Here is an 18167-nt window from a genome sequence, read left to right on the forward strand (position 1 = left end):
GGCAAAAATGTGCTCAAATAATCTGTGTAGGTTTTTTGACATGCCTACTCATAATGGTAACTAGACTGAAGGTGGGACACATCTTGGACATTTTGTAATATTATCCCAGCACAACAGTGAACAGATAACCATGTATCTGGTAGAAATCTCCCCCACGATGTGATGCTGCCATCTCCACATCTCATGTTCTGTAGACGTGAAGTTCAGAGCAAACACACGTGTCTTGCTTTCGCCATTTTCCTGGTCTGAGAATCTCTAAGGTAAATTTCTTTACATGGAAACACTGGAGCTCTTAGCTTTGTCAGTTTGTCAGATCAACAGAAGGTCAGAGCTTTTCCCAATTTTATTAACCAAATCACTTTTTATACTTTCCCAGTTTGATGGTCCCTTAACACAATCTGGTGTCGGAGTCGGACAATCCCTGTGATTTCACTGCTTGGTTTCTGTTCCAATACGCGCTGCCGACAGTGAGATCCTGCACAGACAAGTGTCTTTCAGCCCAAATTGTGTCCAGTTAACTGAATTTACATCAAAAGGATAACTTTAGTTGCAGAAGCCTACCAAGGAGAATGAGTGGGAATCAGATGCACTTGAGTTACGAGAGTGATTGTAAAGCATGTGAATATTAAAGCTGGTAACAGTTGTTTTCATACAATTACAAAACGTGTTTCTCTTTATCTTTACGGCCTATTGTGTGTAGATTAATTGAAAGGCAAAACACATTCAAATCTACTGAAGGAAAAAGTTTGTAAGATGACAAAAGTGAAGGCTACACCTGCTTTCTGGTGAAACTGTACTTTACTGAGCAACCGAGAAAACGTTCAAGTGTGATGTTTGGATTTTGAATACTAAGCACCAATTTTTTATTTTCTTGTCACTGTTTGAAGATTTCCCCGGGGTGTAAAGAACGACTGCCTGGTTTATTACAGTGCACAGTCATCTCATTCACAACCCACTGATTGTGTCAAGACAAACATAGCACATGTTGACAAGTGCAACACAGTGCAAGTAGCATCCCCAGATCAGACAGAACATGAGTCATGTTGAGATCTTCAGAGATGAGATAAGGAATATTTAAAAGAAATAGATTTGGCTGATTGCTGTTTTGATGAAAACAGATGAAGGATTTGATGAAGGATTTGTCTTAACTAGAGTATAAGCAGTTCTTTCAAGTAGTCTGGATACACCTTGGCTTCAGTCAGTGATTTCATCTGCAGGAGTCAAATCATGCAAGTGGTAGAGTTTGATTTCCTCAAACAAAAATGGCTTGATGTACATATTTCACTACACATAACATTTTCTTACTGCATCAAGGGATTAGACATGTCTAAAGTCTGTAACTTTTCAAAAGACTCACTTAGTAGACCATGAGAAACTAGAAGTAGGTCATAACTCTTTCTAGAAAAACACTCTGCATGCTGATTTCCTGCATAAACCCCGAGTACATGTTCTTCATTGAACACTCCTACAAGTGTCCAAGAAGGGATTTTCCCCATGACCTTTCTTCGGCGGACCAGTGGTGTTGCCCATTCCCTAGGAGCGCGGGGAAACTCCCACGATCTTTTATTTGTTTTACATTTTAATATAACACATCTTTATCATCTGTTACTAGTTACTCTCGCAAGAAGAGACAGCGCAGCTATTTTAACACGCGCCAACATGTCATTTGTTTCATAAGTTCATGTTGCAGAATTTAGTCTCTGACCCGATGACCCCTGCGTTAGGTAACAGCAAAAGAGCTGTGACAAAAACTAATCTAGAGTGAATCTTTGAAAGCCCAAAAAGGAAATGACCAGGAGTGTCGCCTCAGCAAGTTTCGATATTGTCACTTTTTCTGCTACCAAATTGGCATCTGTTTTCATCAGCTGTTTATAAAAACCCCATTTAAAGCCCCCTCCCACCACACTTTTCTGATGAAAGAAAGATCTCAAACTTAAAGAGAATTTATTTTCTGCCTGGGAGAAACCAGCGGATTGCCTCCGTCTTGTTCGCCCACATCATGAAGCAGAATGTGTACAGATGTGATACAGCAGGTAGACAGGTTTCAAAGTTCCCTTCTGTGCCATTCGGTTTGACTCAGATGCTCCTACAGTTTGTCACATCTTCATGTCACATTCAAATGGTAATTGCCTAAAAAAGATGCACTTCTTTCTAAGTCAAAATTATTTGCCTTTAAAAATGTTATTGAACTAGTTATTGAAAAGTTTTTTTTTTTAACAGTACAACCCTGGACAAGCAAACTAATATAATGTAAAATAAAGGAAATCTGTTATTAATATGTTCCATTTTTTGTAATTGACTACTGTCCAGATAATTGACATCCAGGCTCTGGAAATATAATTTGGTTTAACATTCAAAACTATGCAAAAAATAACAAAATAGATTTGTTATTTGTCATGGATTCACATGGATTGACATAGGCAATGAGTATAGGGTCATTATCTAGCTCAAGGATATCAAACTCCAGTCCCTGAACCACCGTCCTGCACTTTTTAGATCCAACACACCAGAATAAAATGGTTGAATTACTTCTTTAATATGTGTATAAGTTTTCTAGAGTCCTGCTAATGGCCTAATAATTTGATTATAGTGTGGTGCACTGGAGTTTGACACCTGTGTTAGCAGCGCTACCTTGCAAGGCCTTTTTCATAGAGTTTGCTTTTTGGTCTTTCAAAATTACCAGTAGGTCCAAGTGTGTGTGTGTATGTGTGTGTGGGCATGCGAGTAGGGGTGTGCGTGTGTGTGTGTATTGTTGGTTGTCCTTTGTGTCTCCGAGTTGCCTTGTGATGAACCCGTGCAGAGTGTAACCCACTCAATGAAGGTTAGCTCAAGCCTCCATAGAGTAACCGAATGTTGAAAATTGATGGATGTAGTCATTCTGTCGCCTTTAATACAATTACATAAGTTCCTGAGGTTATTATAAAACAACTATAAAAAGCTGTTTTATAATAACCTCAGGAAATTATGTGGTTTGGTTCAAAGCAATTAATTTCAACCTGCAGCGTTTCATCTTTGGAGACAAGGCCAACAGCAACAGCAAGTCCAACAGGAGTTTGGTAAAAAAAGAAAAACAGAAATACCGCAGTAATAATATTAACTTCAGTCATGTATTTCACTTCAAGGATTACCTTAATATGCAATGTCATGCTTTCTATACGGCAAGAAATCAAAGATGGAGGTATGATGTTTAAAAATATTTAATTTGTCGCTGGAAACACCATGACAGGCAGCCGACACAACAGTAATACTTAATTATCAATAATTCTAATTGAATGTCAAATACAACAGAGATTAATTTAATGTAATTCATTCCAGTTACATTTATTTATAGTCTCATTTAATACTTTACAAAAAATAAACAGGTTCAGGTCATTTTTAATGGTGCAGCATTCAATTGGCTCCCAATCTCACTCACAGCATTCTTATTTATCGTTTCTGATTAACGCACTTGCTGCTTGGCCCATGTAAGTGGACGGCCATGTCTTGGTAGGTTTGTAGTTGTAGTATTCTCTTTCCATTGTGGAGCTATGAGCTGAACAGGGCTCCACATGTTGCTGTATTATTTCAATGCTGATGTCAAGACGGAACAGCATCAAAAAATCTTCTTCAGATGTACGATAATTATCTGGAAGTCGATCAACGATGAATAAGACAATTATGCAAATAATTGTTCACACTCTTTGACGGGGTTTCCTACAAAACTTCTATCTTTCGCCGACACTGACCACACTCTCTCCGCCCACGGTCTGTAGTAGTGATCCCGTTAGATCCCTTCAGCAACTCAACTTTCTGTGCGTAATAGTGACAATATTTGATTATTTCTTTTTTAAGAATAATCAGCGCCGTTGAACTGAGACACATCACAGGTTGAAAACCATTTCAAAATCAGCTTTGGGGTAGTGGTTGCTGTGGGTTTATAGCTGAGCGAGTTGTATCTCACACTGCATTAACACAAAGTAATTTCCTTTCTCTGATAAACTTGCTGTGTTTGCAGTCACTCACACGGCAGCTCAACGCAGTCTTTGCCCTGTTAGTGTGGCATTAAAGTGTCATTTTGTATTGCTCTTACTGATATGAGATGCATCACATTTAAATTTCCCTGATGTCACTCAGCGTGAATGAATGAATTGCAATGAGCACGCTCTCAGATTGAGGTTATAGTGCATGAGAGGTTGCTTTTAACAACATAAAGTCATTAGCAAAGAATGAAATTCCCGTCCGATCACAACCCTATCTTAAAATAGCAACCCATCCATGAAACCTATCAACGGCTCTTCATATATTGATATATTAAATTAGGATTGTGTACAACAAATGCAGCTACATTATTTGTGCATGCCTGTTGGCTTTAACATGAGTAACTTGTTTCGGTGGTTTCCGGCTCTCTTCCAATCTTTCTGTTCTGTTTTTTTTTAAATTATTATTATTGGCATACTGATAACATGTAAGATGCATTCTTACCCATTTAAAAAAAAAAAAAAAGTGCGATTTGGTTTCCATTCGTGAACAAAGTGACATCAGATAAGACTTCCTTCTTGCTTCTTCTATATATAGCGTAAGGGCAGACTCAGATCATTTCAACGCTCACCCTTTATACAGAGAAACAGAGAAAGGCATCACTGCAAAATGATGAAATACATATTTGTCTTAGTCCTGCTGCAGGTCTGCCACAGCGTTTCTCGAAACGTGACCCCGACCAGCTCTACTCCAAACCCTAACCTGAACACTGAGATTATAAATAACCTAAAGGAACTCAACATGAACGTCAGCCACACCATGGTAAGTATAAAAGATTATTAATGTTACATAGTGTTTCATTTACTACTTCACTAGTATGACTCTGCTTAAAATATTGTAGTTAATTAATCACTTATGTTATTTCTTTCTCCTCAAGCCCATTCCTATTCCTGGAAAGTACATGCTCAGACATCCTGTAAGTTTCCCATCTTTTCTGCATTTTGCTGCTTTTACTAGTCAGAATGAAACTTTGTTGTCATTACTACCAGCAATTTTGATGCATGTCGTCTCATAAAGCCAATGTTTTGCCTCCTCTATAGTCCAAATGTGTGGATGCCTTCATCCAGAAGCTGAGACGTTTTCTTAGGAATATGACACAGGAGGCAACAGTGAACGCTACGATTAAAAAACTTGTGTCAAATTTGGAACAACTAGCAAAACATCCACAGGTAAATGTAAAAAGGGAAACTGTTAAAAACACAATACTACTTGGTAAATGTAGTCCCCAAAGCTGACATCCAAATTAATTCAACTTTTCTTTTTCTCCTACAGAAGAACAGCAATTGCACAATGACCATGGAGACACCAAGCAAGACTAACCCTTTCAAAAAACACATAGACTTCATCAGGAAGCTAAACACCAGGAGATGAAGATACACCTCTGATTTCTGCAAGGCAGCTCAAGAGTTTAGGATATTTACTATTTATTAGTTGTTATTGTCTTTTATTTTTTTTAAATTTATTTATTCACGTCAGTTTTCCTGATGTATTTATTTCAAATTCGTATTTATTTGAGTTTGCAGGTAATGGCTGGTTTTATGCAAACATTTGTAATTTCAACTGAATATTTCAGTCCAACAGAGATGTGACGCTGCTTTTAAAAATAAATTTTCTACTTTCATATAAAACACGTCTTCTTTGGTTCGATTCATGTCGCCGGATTTGAATCATCGTGAGCTCTTCTTGCATTTTGCCTTCATTTGTCAACTTTGTGGGTCTTTTAATTAATGACACTTGAATGACACAATTAATGAGTTAATTATGGTTTAAATAGACGTGAGCTCAACAACAAAGATGTTCATTGTTTCTAACCATCAGATTGGTCTAAAGGGCTATTCATTACACCCAATCAGCTTTCATGTGTTTCAGTGTTTCAGGCTGGCATTAGCGTTGGGGACATACTGTATGTCCTTACTGCAACATGTTTATCATTGATGGCATTTTAGGCTTGAATAGCTTTGGTGATAGGCTAACTCCTTTTTGTGCAATGTGCACACAATAATAGTATTTTCCAGCATCCCATTAGGTCATTTTTTAAAACAAATATAAACCCACCAAGGGCCAAGAGAAGCAGCTTTGTCATCCATTGCTGTTGTTTGCAGATGTCTTTTGTGCATCCAATCGACAGGCGTACCGGAAAAGTACAAATACAAAGGTTCTGGCAGGAATCTTTGTATTTGTATCTATGTAATTATTTCATCAAAATTAACGCATTAAAGTCCCAGACATAATTTATTTTTTATAACAGTCTGCTAGACAACTGGAGGTATAGGATCATCCTTTTAGTACCTTTTCAAACTCATAGTGGAACGTAGGCACAAAGAGTGTCTCTCTATGGGGTCCATATAAAAAAATATTGAGGAAGCAACTAACAGACTATAGACTTGTTTTATGGCCCGAATTTGTTTTGTTTTTTGGTCTTTTAAGTGAGAAAGAATAAACGGATCAAAATGACAGGATCAGACTGGGTGAACTGGCTGCACACTGCATAAACTGAACTTGAACACTCTAAAACGGGACGGTTAAATCACAGCGTGAACAAATGTTGCAAGAAAATACATAACAAGCCCTTTCTTGACGTAGCAAAGCAATTTGTGCTGTCAGACTTGTTGGAACTAAAGCCGTTTATGTTCCTATAAAAATGTGCATTTTACAGAAAAACTAGATGGAGACTTTGGAAATTCAATTGTTCGGAATAACAAGCATGCACACATTTTCTCGATGTAAGCGCTCAAGAAGACTCGCAGATAGATCGGAACATTCTCTTACCTGTTCATCTTCAAGGCACCCGGAGCCCAGATAGGAAATGTTTGTGAGACGTCTGTACAAAATGCTGCAGGCCATACTTATTGTGAAACAGAGGTTTGATATGCCTTGTCAGTAATGGTAACGTTTGATAAGAAGGTCATAGATCCACACCTTTTTTCAACCTGAGTGCAGAAGAAGAACTGAAAGTAGCAGAAAGCAACAGTTATCTGCGTTTGCCATCAAAGGAAGACAAGGAGACTTTTTCATATGCTAACACAAAGACTACCCAAGCCTGCAACTATCCATAACAGCGACATACACAAATCAGTTATTATTATTATTATTATTATTATTATTATTATTATTAATAAAGTAATGAGAGACGTTTGACGCTTCCCTGATCCATTTCCATTTGAGATGGTGCATTGTCATGCATGAAGATGATTTTGTCTCATCTGACTAGAGCACATACTTCTAAGTTGAAAAGTTTTAACTGGGAATTATGACGGTGGTCTTTCTTCTTGCCACGTTCCCATAAAGCCCAGATTTATGGAGATGCATCAACAGTTAGCCTTTCATTTTACTTCTGTTCATCTGGACAGGTGAACAGCTGTGTGTCGGCAGGTTTTCAGCTCTACAGTTATTCTTTTCTACATTCAGTCAGAATGTGCTACTGCTCAGGCATACTAGAATATGTAAACATTTAACACCCTCAGTGAGAGAATCCTCGAGTTTGGTTGCTTTTAAGTAGTATGTGACTCTGTGATTTTAGAGAAAATATTTTCATTTTTAGCTACTTATATATGAAATGTAATATATTTATTGGACTTATTTGTATTTGTGATTGTTGTCTTACAAATGTTCTGGCATTCAAAAGCGTGTGTTTATTAGCACATACAGTATATAAGTGAATGTTGAGATGAGAGATTGGGCTTTAAGATAGGATAATATCCATATGTTTTTGGTTTGTTTTGATATCAATCTGCCAAGAGGCTACAGAAGGAATTTAGCTTTTAGCTAGACACCAGTATATTTTCATGTGAACATCCATTAATATGCAGTGTCCCAGTATATAAGGAAATATTTAGCAAGTTTAAATAATACATTTAAACCAAGCCGCTCTGGTGTTTAAGATGCTGTTTGTTCACTGATGTTATCTATTAAACTAACTATTTAGTAATTAGCTGATCTCTGAAGGCAGTGTCATTAGCTATACACACTACTTACACTAAAGTTTCTGGTTGTAACATGACAAATTGTGGGAAAGTTCAAAGCCTACAAGTGATTTTTGCAAGGTATTCTGTATCTAGTGAAAGAAAGAAAAAAAAACACCAACTGTGGAGCATCTCTGTGTGGTGTGAAAGTTGGAACCAGTAACACAAAGGCAGCTGCACCTTTCAACACAGAAAAGCAGCAGCGCTCTAAAATATTGGCCGGCATTGCATTTCAACTGTGAGACCTTTCCACTCTCAGCCCCGCCCGATCTGCTGTGTTTTTCATGTCCCTGCAGCCAGGCAGCACTCAGAAAACAGTCCCAGTGAATTACCGTGATGGACCAAAGGGACAAACTCCTGCAAAGAGATGCAGGAAGGAGTGGGGTTTTTGTTTTTTGTTCGTTTTGTTTTTTTCTTTTCTTAAAAAAAAACAAAAAAAAAAAACGACCGCACCACCCAAAACCACCAATGCGCCTTGTTAAATATTCATGACTTGAAACAGTCATGAGTCACTTCAGTTTAAGATTATTAATGATGGGTAAAAAGGGTAGCTGCGTCGCACAAATCAGCGATGTGTCATTGCCCATCTAGCAGTGGGCATATTTGTGGAGGAAATGGGTTAATGCTGTTCCACTTCCTCCTGTCAGAAATATTCACATCAGCGCAAGGTGACGGCTGACATGTCATGACGGGTTTTTGCATCCCTCTGCTTCTTTCATGCGGCACATCAGGGACCACAGTGGAGGCGAGAGACACCGGGCTGAGCATGATTACGTTTTACGTTTGGAGTGATACAGTTTGATTTTTTTAATTTATTCATTTTTACAAACTCTACATGATTTATCACTCAGATGACCTCTGCACATGATAAGTCTGGCAGTAAACCTGTCTGACTTAAATTGTGACTGAAAGGGGCGCTGCTGTGTAATAAGCAGCTTCCTCCGTTAGGTGGAGTCACTGAGCCGGTTTTGAACCTGAAGCTTGACCCTTGTCCTGGTTTTATCACCTGTCTTTGTTCCATTAAGCTCCACCAAAGCGCAGCCCGAACCGGGTCAGTTGACAAGAAAAACACAGCTTAATTATGATGACTTTAACAACCATCATAATTGCTATTGACCTATTGACAGGTAGGACCCACGAGGAGATTACCTGTCGCAGAGAGACTGCCCGGGCAAATGCCACAGTCATATGCTTTTTCCTTCCTCCAGTGAGCAGGCAGCGCGTTTTACTGAATGGGAGCATCATGTGAAACTTGAGGCGTCTGGCGTAAGGATTTCTGTGTGGACGCCGCACGTACTCTGGCTGCAGCAGGACGCAGCGAGAGGGACATTTCATTCCTGTGGTGTCTGTCTTCAGTGTAGGTTTTTTTTTTGTGCGTGTACGTGTGTGTGTGTGTGTGGTTGCGTTTTGCTTTGAATCAGCACATAGAGTGGTGTGTACATGGAGGACATAATTCGGGACGTTGTTTGGTTTGTGTTGGTGAGATATGGAGACCGGACGCGCTGTGGATGGACCCTGCGCGGTGAAGTTTGCGTGGAAGCGGTGAGACATTTGTTTTTATGGGTCATGTAAAAAGCGCTGGGATCCGCGTGAGGAGAGCAGTCAGTATATTAGAATGGAAAGCAGCGAGAGCATAATATCACTCTTTATTAGAGGCATGTTTGAAAAAGCAGGAACAATCTGTTTTAAATCGGAGAGATAAATATATATATATATATATATATATATATATATATATATATATATATATATATATATATATATATATATATATTATTTAAAAAATGCTTTTATTAAAAAATAATCCAACACTAATGCACATTTTTGTTTTTGTTGGTTCGTTCATTTAAATTGTTTATCTGCAAAACAGTTTGTACAGATCAGCTTGTAAAGTGAATTTCTGTTGACCAGATTAATTTCCATAAAGGGTCAGAAAAACAACTATGACTGTTGTTGAGGGTCAGGATCCCCAGGCAACATGTGTATGTGGGCCCCATGAGGATTTCTGCATGGGCCGAATGGGTCCTAAGACGGCCTTGACCCACAATGGGCTTCTTATATACAGTTAAGCCAAAACATATTCATACCCCTGGTAAATTTATATTTTAAAATATTTTAATTCAACCAAGAAAGTTGTTTCTGATAAGACATGAGACCCAAATCTTAAGAGAATAAAAGTGTTAGCTTACAACTTTGGCTGTAATTTGGTGCATTTACCTTTACGATATTAAAAATATTAATCAATGCACAATGTCCCTTCTCAGCATATAAAACAAAAATGAATAAAGTGTAAAAGATAACCAGTTTTGTATAAAAATATTTTCTGTTATTATTTACATTGTATTTTAAATATGGCGTGTTAAAAATGATGTATAGCCTTTTCTGTAGTTAGTTGGTAAATCTTTACTGGCATTAAACATTTCTTATAATTGTTGACCAACTTTCCCCAAAGCTTCAGTATGTAACTTTTATTAAAATATGTTTTTTTTATTTGCTTTGTAAAACTGCCACTATATCAAGACTGCCAAAAAAAAATTGGATTCATCTCTGTGGTCCTACTGCCATTTGCAGAAATACACAGCTCAGAAACAACCAATCAGAGCCAGGAGTCTTAGGACTGTCAGTCATGCTTGTGAATGTGCCAATGGCGGAGAAACAACTTATTGTTCCAGGAAAACTGTTTATCCGCCATCATCGGTGGCCATGCTAACAATCAAGTGCATTCGTGACAGACTTCCCTGTGGGGAAGGAGTGGGGGAGGGAGTGAGCAGCATGAACAGAAGCATGATTGACAACAATGCTAAGACCTTCTTTATGAGTCTCATTGGTCATTTCTGACTGAGCGGTGTATTTCTGCAGATGGCAGTAGGACTACAGGGAGGAGGATGAGGGTCCTGATCATTTCACAGAGCATTAGCCTCATATTAACCTGACATGACAGCATGACAGTTTTAACAAATATGCATAAAAATGTTATATTTTTCAGTAAAAGTTACTAACTGTAGCTTTAATGTTTAGAGGTGTGTTTATAGAAATTCTGCACCATTCTTCCAGAAGAAGTTATTTTATTTTTTTGAGGCCAGACACTGAATTTGAACAGGAAGGTTGTCACTCTTACACTTTTCTGTGACTTACTCTTGTAATGGTGTGAATTAGAGTGGCGGCCATGAGCCCTGGCTCATGGCCGCCACTCTAATTCACACCAAACATATTTTATCTGGTTGAGGTCAGTGCTATGTGAAGGCCAGCCAGGTTCTTCCATGTCAAGCTTGCTCATCCATGTCTTTATGGGCCTCGCCTAGCGCATTGGTGTGCATTCATGTTGAAACAGATAGGGGCCGTCCCCGAGCTGTTCCCACAAAGGTGGGTCGCATGAAAAATGTCCAAAATGTCTTCCCTGAAGTCGTAGGAGTTACTGCTAGTGAAATTTATGTATCAAGGAGGGCTGCAGAATGCATTGCAAATTCATGATTATCATAATATTACGATCCCCAAAATTTGTTTGGACAGCAGTAAAGATCAACAATTACCATGCACTCAGACTACCCACGTCAGCAATAAATTAGGTAATGCTTGTTAAACAAGAAATATATTGTATGCACTCAATTTTTTTTATTAAGTGATAGTAAACAACAACAAAACAGCAGATGTGGCCAGTTTCAACTTTTTAATAGAACGGTAGAGATGGAGATTAGGAATTTGATTCTTTATTTCTTGTTGTCGTTTCTTTGCCGTCCCTTGAAGCAAAATTTTTTTTCTTGAGCTAATCTGAACATCTCGTGATATTTGAATACCTGTAGCTGTAAGTCGATGAACTCTGCACACTACACACTGAAGCATCCCGTGAACTTATACTGTTGAATTTTTACGGGGCCTACCAGTTTGAGGCTCAGCTGCTGTCATTTTCACCCGTTTTTACTTTGTTAAAATTGCACAAGCAGTAAAAGGAATTTCATAACTGGATTTATTGCACATGTCATGCTCTCAAGGTGTCACACTGGATTTCACCGAGCTCCTGAGAGTGACGATTTATTTACAAATGTTTGCAGAAACAGTCTGCATGACTAGGTGCTTAATTTTGTACACGTGTGACCGTGGAAGGGGCTGGGACTCTGAAATCAGTGAATCGGAAGGGTGACCCAATATTTTGGACAATAAAGCATATATTTAGCATAGGGATAATCCTGAGTGGGCATTATTTTTCAGTGCACTTCATGGACCTAATACAGTATGTGAATGTTGTCAGGATCATTGGTTAAAGTGTTAAAGTGATAAAGATTTTGCAGGCTGCTGGTCGTCACTGTGAAATCCGATGTGCCAATTGGAACATGAAAAAAAATATTTCTGTAAATATTTGTCTTTTAGACAACTATCAAGTAGGGTTTTTTTCTGCCACTGTATGTTCAGTTTGATTGGTTTAATTAAAAGCTATTTATTCTCCACAAACAGAGCGACTTTACATCTGTATTCAGTAAACGAATGCAGAGTTGAGCTGCATGATATTAGGAAATGGGATTAGGCTGTTATTGCTTCCATTACTCTGCAACTTGACCATCATTTGTTAGTTGTTGGCATATATTGCAGTGAGACGCTGTCCAACGCTTAGAATATCTGATTCACATGCAAAGCGAGCGCTAATGACAACCGGAAACAACAACAAACACATATTGCATTCTGGACAGTTCTTTGTGAGGCTCATGTATTATTAAAACACATTTGTCAATTTCTTTTCAGACCATGAATCTCTCATTGATGCACACAAGGTGCTAACTTACACATTCAGATGGCAGCAATTACCTTCAAAATAGATATATATTTTTTATTTTACAGCAATTTCCTAGCAGCCACTGAATCCAGTCTGGGATATCTAAATGGAAGAATGTTGACTGTGGGATGTAAAATACCATCTGCAGTTCAAATGAAGTATAGTCTAATTTACAGGATCAGGGGCCAAATGTCTGTTCCAGATCGCATTTGCCTCAAACATCTCATCTTTCATATTGCGGCAATGACAATGATGGAGATTTGTTTTCTTTTTTGCTTGCAGTGTCAACAACAGAGATCTTGTGCTATTTATCCCAGAGGAGATGTAGCAGGACTCTTCAGTATGACATAGACCTCGGTCCCCCTGCCTACACATCTTCAGGGATGGATCTCGTGAACTTTACGACCGTCATCGACAATGGCTTCTTAGACGAGACGCCGTCGAGCCGCGTGCTGACCGGCTGCTTCCTCTCGCTGCTCATCCTCACCACGCTGCTGGGGAACACACTGGTTTGCGCTGCCGTCACCAAGTTTCGTCACCTGCGCTCCAAAGTCACCAACTTCTTTGTGATCTCGTTGGCCGTGAGCGACCTCTTGGTGGCCATCTTGGTGATGCCGTGGAAGGCGGTGACGGAGATCGCAGGCTTCTGGCCGTTTGGCTCCTTCTGCGACACCTGGGTGGCTTTTGACATCATGTGCTCGACCGCGTCCATTTTGAACCTTTGTGTGATAAGCCTGGACCGCTACTGGGCCATCTCCAGCCCCTTTCGCTATGAGAGGAAGATGACACCCAAAGTGGCCTATGTTATGATCAGCGTGGCCTGGACGTTATCTGTCCTCATTTCTTTTATCCCTGTGCAGCTCAACTGGCACAAAGCCCAGAGTAAACCTTACAAGCCGCTCACTGAGGCATTAGTGTCACTGGGATCAAACACTACATCCCTCCGCACTTCTGAAAATTGTGACTCCAGCCTGAACAGGACCTACGCCATCTCCACCTCACTCATAAGCTTCTATATCCCCGTTGCCATAATGGTTGCCACGTACACACAGATTTACCGCATTGCTCACAGACAAATCAGAAGGATCTCTGCCCTGGAGCGTGCTGCAGAGAGTGCCAAGAACAGACACAACAGTGTGGGCCGGGGCTCCAGCATCGCAGAGTCCGAGAGCTCTTTCAAAATGACGTTCAAGAGGGAGACAAAAGTGCTGAAGACACTGTCGGTGATAATGGGGGTGTTTGTGTGCTGCTGGCTGCCATTTTTCATCCTAAACTGCATGGTACCCTTCTGCGAGCAGTCAAGCGGAGGAGAGGCCTTCACTTGCATAAGTCCCACCACCTTTGACGTATTTGTGTGGTTCGGCTGGGCTAACTCCTCCCTCAACCCCATCATCTATGCCTTCAATGCCGATTTCCGCAAGGCCTTCTCCATCCTGCTGGGCTGCCACAGACTGTATCCAGGAGGCCACAACATAGAGACGGCCAGTCTAAACAAGAAGTGACTCATGACTCTCCCTCACTGACTCATCCCTTTATTCTAGGAGTTCAGGAGCTTAATGTGCATCCGGACTGGCTGAGAAGAGGACGCTGCTGTCTGCGCTTCTGAGCTAACGCTTAGTGTGACTGAATGGTACAGTGACACTGTGTGCACATGTTTGCATCGGGTGAGTGTGACCCTGCTGTGTTTTCTGTGGCTGTTACACAACCTTCCGAAGTGAGAATCATGTCTGGGAGCAGAGTGGATTTGGGATTGAGATTAAGATGGTGCTGGTTGTGCCAGGGGTCTGAGCGTGTACCGGTTCTGACATGGCTCCAGGATGGATAATCCACAGAATCGGGCAGCATGCACTGTGTCAGACACTGCTGTCCTCCTTGACATCACACTCTGCAGTACACGGCGTCAAGGCATCCTCCGCTGAATAAAGCGCAATTGCTGCACAACTCGTGCACTTTACCAAATCACATGACAGCTCACAGATCTACTGTTACACGAGATTAAAATTGTCTGCAAAGAGTGAGGTCATGCATCTAACCAAATCACGTTTGGTGTAGGTGCAGGAACACAATACACCCAAAAGTGACTTAATATTACAGACAGAATGCAAAACAGAGTGGATGAGATGCATTTATGGTTTCTGTGACGGCTCTTTAAAGGGAAACTGTGGTCCTAATTTCTTCTTGAAAGTAACATTAAGGTGTGATGATGTACTCTAGGCTAGTAGGATCTTCCTTTACCTCAGCCAGTTGTTGGATTATTATAAATAGATATCATATTAATGCATAACATGTTAAAGCTTGAAGTGAAAGTGAACCAAAAATTGCCTTGTGGCTGGACAATTTTTAACTTAATCAACCAGTCTTTCTCCAATCGGTGATCCTACATACCAGCACTTGAAGGTCTCTGTACTGATAACACTCTTCAAAGTAGAAACTACTACTGCAGGAAATAGAGTCAAGACTAACTCAAATTTGTCTATTTTCTCTATTAGTAAGATGTTTAAAACTACTGAAAATGTAGTTTTCCCAAATTTGAGATTTATCTCTGTTTTATGTGGGCAGGACTTTGTCTATTATCAGAAAAGCTGAACAATGTCCTACAAAATTGCTGTGTTTTATAATTTGGCTGTTTGTGCGTCTGTCAAACATGCTGGAATTAGAAATGTTGGCCAGCTTGGACAAATCTCAGATGGGTAGCCTCTTCCTGTGAAGTTGTTTTGCTGCTACTAGCACTGATGAGACACACAAGCTGCATGTAATAATGGATTGAAACTTTTCAATATTACCTCAGATCATCTCGAAATAATTGCAACTTTGACAAAATTGGATGTTAAACAGACCAGTAAGCCTAAGAACACATCCAAACTGGTTTTGGAATGGATGAAACAGATCTAACAATCTTCTGGTCTTCCAAAGACCCAGAGCTCAGAGTAAGAATATTCTTGCCAGAAAATCAACAAATTAAAATGAACTCTACCAGAAAGAGTGGACAATTTGCTGCTAAATCTACTACAGAAGCTTCTGCAATTTTGTGGATTAAAGAAAATCCATAATAAATCGAAATTTGTGCACCAGGTTTTTAATAAAGTCAGGTGATTTTGTATGATCTATTCCAACCTGGAAAATTGCTTAAATAGATTGTTGTCAACAGAAACTATCATGACATCCATGATATATGAGTGGATATAATCTTGTGGTTGGAACTACATTTTGTTGTGCATCATGTTGGCTTTTAGGCAAAGAAACCGAATAACTTTGTCTGCACAACAGGATATGTACTGGATTAGTGCTCATTTAATGAATATCCACACTAACTTCCTGCTACGATTACACTTTGTGAACTTTTGTTTCACTGTGCAGGCAAATCAGGTTAGATTTTTTTTAAGTTTGTCTTATGAGATGAAATAAAAAAGCCACAGATTACATCAATGAGCTGTTTGAAGCTCAGGAAAGTACAGGAGCAGCAGAAGTAAAGCCTTCGAAATTGTCTAAATACTGCACAAGGTGAAAACCGCAATTTATTGCTTTCCATTCTAAGAAAGAACACATACTTTATCTCACAATAAGTGCAGATAATAGTTAATTATTTCTCCTTGAGTAGCAGTGAACTTATTTTTACAACAAACAATAACAAAAGGTGACCAATTTGAGTAAATTAGAAAAAACAACAACTTGTGCTTATTTGGTTTAACTATTCCTCCCTCTTGAAAATTATACATTCACAAATTGTAAAAATGAGCATGTCTCTATTTGTAAAAGGGAATAAAAAGCATGTAATTAGGAGAAAGATTTTCTGTCTGACATCTAAAATCACGCCTTTTAGTTCAAAATATGACTTTAAATTCAGTACATTTTTAAATTGAGTGTTACTGAATGAATTCAGAGTTGGACATTGAAACCCGTTTTAATGTGTTATGCAGCGTTGGTTGGTTTCTAGCTTTACTTTTCAGTTTAGATTTGGAAGGAGTTCATTCTAGTCCTGGTACAAAGATAAAGACGTTTCACATTTCTCCCAAGTGTCTCTTTGCATTATAGAGCCCAAGCAGATGTTTAGTGAATTTGTTGATGCATAGGTTATTTTTCATCAGATCCACCGTGTCGTGTGTTTTTGGCTGTTCAGCTTTGAACCCTTTACATTAAAAGCCCTGGGGCTAACTTCACACCAGCGTGCGAGGAATAAGACCTAAAGGGATCAGCTGTGTTTCATATCCACCATCTTATATAATTCTGGTGTTCTTGTGTCTGTTGAATCTCGCAATGTATTGCCATCATTAGCAAAGTGAAGAGCCCCATCTGGTCCTGTGAACAGCTGGCAATAATAAAGCGGTGCAACTACTGTGGCACCTCTGGATCTGTTGGCTGTGTGTGATTTTATTGTTCCACTAATACTTCACTCTCACACTTTAAAAAAGTATATGAGGGATAAGGCTGGATTTTAGACCGTGGACGCTCCCCTCTCCTTGTTTACCTACTGTGCTGGAAAAAGGAAGTGAAGGCAATAATAAAGCTGTGGACAAAGAGTGTGCTGTTATTTATTCACATCCTTGACAGAGAAAATCAAATGGCACACCTGAAGTGTGAAGGCAGAGGAGAGCAGTGACATTTGGTTGTAAAGATTTTTTTTTTTTGTGCTTGTTTTAGGCCGAATTATTCTAGCGCTCTCTTTTTGTCATGAGCTGCACTAAATTACCTTAATAATCAATTTAAGTGGTTACAGTAGCTAGCAAAGTATCTGTATTTTTTAAAACCTTTTCACACTTTTGTCACATTAAGACCACAAACTTTAATGGATTTTACTAGGAAGTTCAAGATAGACAAACAAAAAGTTGTGGATTTTCTGAAGCAGCTAAAAAAAAAGAGCAATATTCATATTTTTCAAATGTTTTTAAAAGGACAAATCTTGAAAATGAGAGTTTCAACCATAATTTTACAAACATAAAAACAAACAAAAAAGAAAACCGCATAGACCTTTTTTCTTATTGTCTAAAATTAAATTATATCTAGCCAGTTTAAAGCTATCAAGCTGAAAATTACCAAATACCAAGCTGAATGAGACCACTGTTAATGTTAATTCAATATTTGGAAGCGTGCTCGACCTGAACTGATCGGCTTTGTTCACTTCCACCACTACCATAGCTAAAACTACGGGCAAACTACAATTCTAAAACAACTTCAAAATTGACGTCATAACTTCTTCTGTTTGCTGATTGGCCCAGTAGAAATTCTACCGGAGCAATCCAGGTCAATGGAGGAACTACGCAGAAGGCTGTGGCCAGGCGAAATTAGACTAAACTTATCTTGTTCTAGGATTGTAATGGTTCTTCCAAAACCCTCTTTGTCGTTGTCACTGTAATCTTTAATTTGTGTTACACCCTTCGCAGTTTTAAATAGTGGATTCTTGCCTCACTTTGCATATTTTTTAGTTG

The 18167-nt window shown here is 39.1% G+C and overlaps 1 protein-coding gene across 1 annotated transcript; it reads left to right on the plus strand.

Moving 5' to 3' along the window:
* The first annotated feature begins 9021 nt into the window (after window positions 1-9021).
* LOC114138675 (D(1) dopamine receptor-like) lies at window positions 9022-17094 on the plus strand. The gene is made up of 2 exons (XM_028008060.1): window positions 9022-9521; window positions 13027-17094. Exon 2 carries the CDS (start codon window positions 13128-13130, stop codon window positions 14244-14246), a length of 1119 nt encoding a protein of 372 aa, XP_027863861.1. The 5' UTR covers window positions 9022-9521; window positions 13027-13127; the 3' UTR covers window positions 14247-17094.
* The last annotated feature ends 1073 nt before the right edge of the window (window positions 17095-18167 follow it).

The sequence above is a fragment of the Xiphophorus couchianus genome, chromosome 23 (assembly GCF_001444195.1).
Source record: "Xiphophorus couchianus chromosome 23, X_couchianus-1.0, whole genome shotgun sequence".
Taxonomy (NCBI): domain Eukaryota; kingdom Metazoa; phylum Chordata; class Actinopteri; order Cyprinodontiformes; family Poeciliidae; genus Xiphophorus; species Xiphophorus couchianus.